At 36.3% G+C, this 3,743-nt stretch overlaps 1 protein-coding gene across 1 annotated transcript; it reads left to right on the top strand.

Moving 5' to 3' along the window:
- Positions 1-1,697: 1,697 nt before the first annotated feature.
- Positions 1,698-3,549, top strand: LOC106876750 (uncharacterized). The gene has a single exon (XM_014925440.2). The coding sequence runs from the start codon at positions 2,404-2,406 to the stop codon at positions 3,397-3,399; it is 996 nt and encodes a 331-aa protein (XP_014780926.1). The 5' UTR covers positions 1,698-2,403; the 3' UTR covers positions 3,400-3,549.
- Positions 3,550-3,743: the final 194 nt, after the last annotated feature.

Raw genomic sequence — 3,743 nt, 5'->3', positions numbered from 1 at the left:
AGATGTACACCTGACTTTCCTATATTAAATTAAGAATTATGAACGGTAACGCTGAACTCCAGACTATCAACACAAACAATATTTATTCATAGTGGAAAATATACATCTTTAATCTTGTTTGTTGAGACGTCTTCGGTGTGTCAGAACATGGTTGTTGGGACGTTGGTATATTGATGTGAGCTGTCTAGCGTGAGTTCGAAAGATGGAGAGACAACTAGACACGTCCTTGCTCAATCGCTGGTCAGCAAGAAAGAGATCGATCAAAGCGGGAAAGCTTGGGTGTTTAATTCCACGCATGCGTGAGACTACGCATGCGCACAGCGTTACTACAATTATTATTAATATTATTATTATTACTATTATTATTGAGTGAGAGAGCAGTGCATGCCATGGAAGGGACACTGTGGTAAAATATGCGAAGCCCAATATACCCATCATGACTACCGGGGCACATGCATCAAAACAATATGTGCGCGACATGGTATTCTCATATTAAGATAAACAGCGCATGATCTTGCAGGTAGGGCTCAGTTAAAATTTTCTTCACGTCGAGTAGCCTATCCCATTCAAAAGTTCACTGAATAAGGTTTCTTTAAGGATGCTGAACGAAACACCCATGTTTTCAGAGATGAATTATCTAAACCCCAAAGAATTCTTCTCACTACACGGTTATGATGCTCCCCCACCCCTGTGGTATTGAGCAGAATAAATGTTGTAGCCCATCTTTTATACAAAGACAAAACAATGTACATTGAGTGAGTGAGCAGCGCATGCCATCAAAGTGACACTGGGGTACAAATATACGAAGTCCAATATACACATCATGACTACCCGTCTGATAAGGGTACACCAGGCACATGCATAACAACCATGCAACGCCTTCTCCTGTCAGTCAGATAATTTCTGTTCTTTTTTGCTGATATTTAAGTTCGCTTGGGTTTTTGGTTTCCCTGTGTCTTGCTGTGACTCTAGCAACTTTTAATAAACTTTCTTCACTATTACATACATAGGAGTCTATATCTGCCCTAGCTAACTCCACATAGTATTCTTCTACTTCTTGATCTGGTGGACGAGGCTGAAAGGCACGTGGACAAATACATTTCTCTTTGGTAGAGGTCTCATTGACTTCAAGTTTCACTTCAAAAGGAAACTGTGTATGGAGTGGGAAGTGCTGTCCTCGACTGAGTTTATTGAAAAGTGGGTGGAAACTTGCGAAAATGCTAAGAGTGGATGGTACCTCTTTAAGTGTAGGCCTGTGAGTCGGAGAAAGGAAATTAGAGAGAGCACTTGCCCTTGGTGTTCAGGGAGATCTTCGACAGTGGGGTTCCTCGATTATTCCTAGAGGTCATCCTGTACCAGGAGGACTACACTTCTATCATCCCCCACTTTTTAAAACTTCTGTATAACCTGTATATTTCTCTTCCTTTTCATTGTTTACCATGTATACTTACTCTCTTTCTTTTGTTTATTTATTTATTTTATCATTTCATTATATGTAAACCCCCACACTTTACGTCTGTCTTTGTACTGCCACCCCACTCATCCTTCGCTCTGGTGGCAAATAAATGAAATAATGATCATTATCATCATCACCATCATCGCCATTGTGCATGTGTGTTTGTGTATTCATATCAGCACAGAGCTGTGTACGCGCGCGCACACACACACCTTATATAATTGAACCACGCACATTAACTCAGGCATTACAATTTTAGTTAATCTAAGTGTGATATTTAACCACTGAAGGTCTGCAATGACATAACTGATAGTCGGAACTGTGATTTTATATCTATGTAAATAGTACGAATGAGTAGAAAGAACATAAAATATACCGCGTGAAGAAAATAGGAATATTTACTACAAAATACTTGGCGCAATTTAAATATTTTGGTGAGTATACACCTCGTCAGCCACAGCTGAACTGAAGACAGTTACTAGTTTAGCCATATATATATTTTATATACATATAAAACATATTATTTATATATTTTCATTCATACATAAATGTGCTTATAACAATTTATAGGAAAACGCTTCAAGCAGTACCTTTCTGCTATAAATGCATGTTGCAGTCTTTTATGTTTTCTCCTTATATCCGAACAAAGATTGACTGAATTGTTTGTAATAGGAAAAAAATCTATTTATATAAGTTATCTGTTGAACCTGACCAAACCAGTTTAGTTATTTGACAAATACATTTCAGAGTTAAAATCTATTTCATGTTTCATTTTGTGTAGACGTGTCCTTGCTACAGTAACTTTGTTTTTTACTGTCTTTCAAGCTCCTTCATTCACTCTATCCTGAAGAAGGAAAATAGATTAATAAGTGGCGGGAGAGCAAAAAAGAATAATTAGAAACAGAAAGACAATCAAGATTTGGCAAATTCAATTAGATTTTTAAGTAATGGCTGTTGGTGGGAGCAATTTGGATGGATTTTCTCGAGAACACCGAGATCTGGTGGAAGGTATATTCGAAGAGGATATTTCAGTGGAAAATTTAATGAGCACTTCGTTATCAGACAACAAACCTGTTGATAAAACGGTGACTTTCACAGATTTGTATGATGATGTTGACAGTGATGTTTTCACTGAAAACGGCTCCACTTGTCAAGATTCTGATAGCATGGCTTCAGATAAATTTAACTCTGACGATAATAATTCAATAACGAACGAATACGAATCTTCGGATAAGTCTAATGATGCAAAATCGAAAGTGAAATCTTTAGATGGATCTTTCAAAAAGATGAGCTTTAAGATGTCTTCTGTTGCAAAGAAGATACGAGCACCGATTGACAAACTGAGGAATTCCGCGAAAAATACAACCCCACCGGAACCAAAAAAGACCTCCTTTACAGATCTTTCAAGCGTGAAAATAAACAAACTTCCTCAACTGTTTGTTGCTAAATACCTGGGTAAGAGAAAATGTTCAAAATTAGTTGGAGCACGAGTAACGAAGAAGCACGTGGATAACATGATGAAAACAATATTGAAAAACCTTGATTCTTCGGGAAATATCGAATTACCATTGAAGTACATAATCGTATCAACGAAAGGCTTGCATTTTAAGGAACATCCTATGAACCAAGTAAAAGGAGTGGACACTCTAAAGGACTGTTCTATAGAGTCAATATCCTACTGTGTACAAGATATGAAATACTGGCGAGTTTTTAGTTATATTTTAGTCAAAGAACTCTCTTCCAGGAATTCCGTTGCTGAATGTCATGCTTTTCTCTGCGAATCTCCGGTAAGTGCCCGTAAAATGGTTGTTTCTTTAGCTGCCGCTTTCAAAATTCGGACGGAAAAACTGAAAAAAGAAGGTTTGGAAAACCAGCAGTTTTGCGTAGAACTTCGAACTCCCAGTGAATTAAAGACTTCCTTGAGTGATGACTGTGATGTTTGATGCTGGCGATACGTTTAATTAATTCCATTCCAGTTTCAAAACAAATACATGCTGACAGACATTAACTCAGTTGTACATACACTCATGTCACTATCATCAAATATATAAATATTCAATAAATTGAATGTGTATATATACATATATAAGTAATGTGGACTTAGAATCTTTATTTCATGTTTATTTCATTTATTAATATTCATAGTGAGAACATAGTTGTGAGACAAGTTCTGTTTATATATGCCTTAAATGTTTGTATGTATACGTTCGTACTTATGTATATGTATTTGTGTGTGTGTGTGTATATATATATATATATATATATATATATATATATATATATATAT

This window comes from Octopus bimaculoides, chromosome 4 (genome assembly GCF_001194135.2).
Source record: "Octopus bimaculoides isolate UCB-OBI-ISO-001 chromosome 4, ASM119413v2, whole genome shotgun sequence".
Taxonomy (NCBI): Eukaryota; Metazoa; Mollusca; class Cephalopoda; order Octopoda; family Octopodidae; genus Octopus; species Octopus bimaculoides.
The sequence above is the reverse complement of the archived record's forward strand: the minus strand, read 5'-3'. Positions and strand labels throughout refer to the sequence as shown.

Coding starts and splice junctions, on each gene's coding strand:
- LOC106876750 (XM_014925440.2), top strand. CDS start 2,404: ATGGCTGTTGGTGGGAGCAATTTGGATGGATTTTCTCGAGAACACCGA.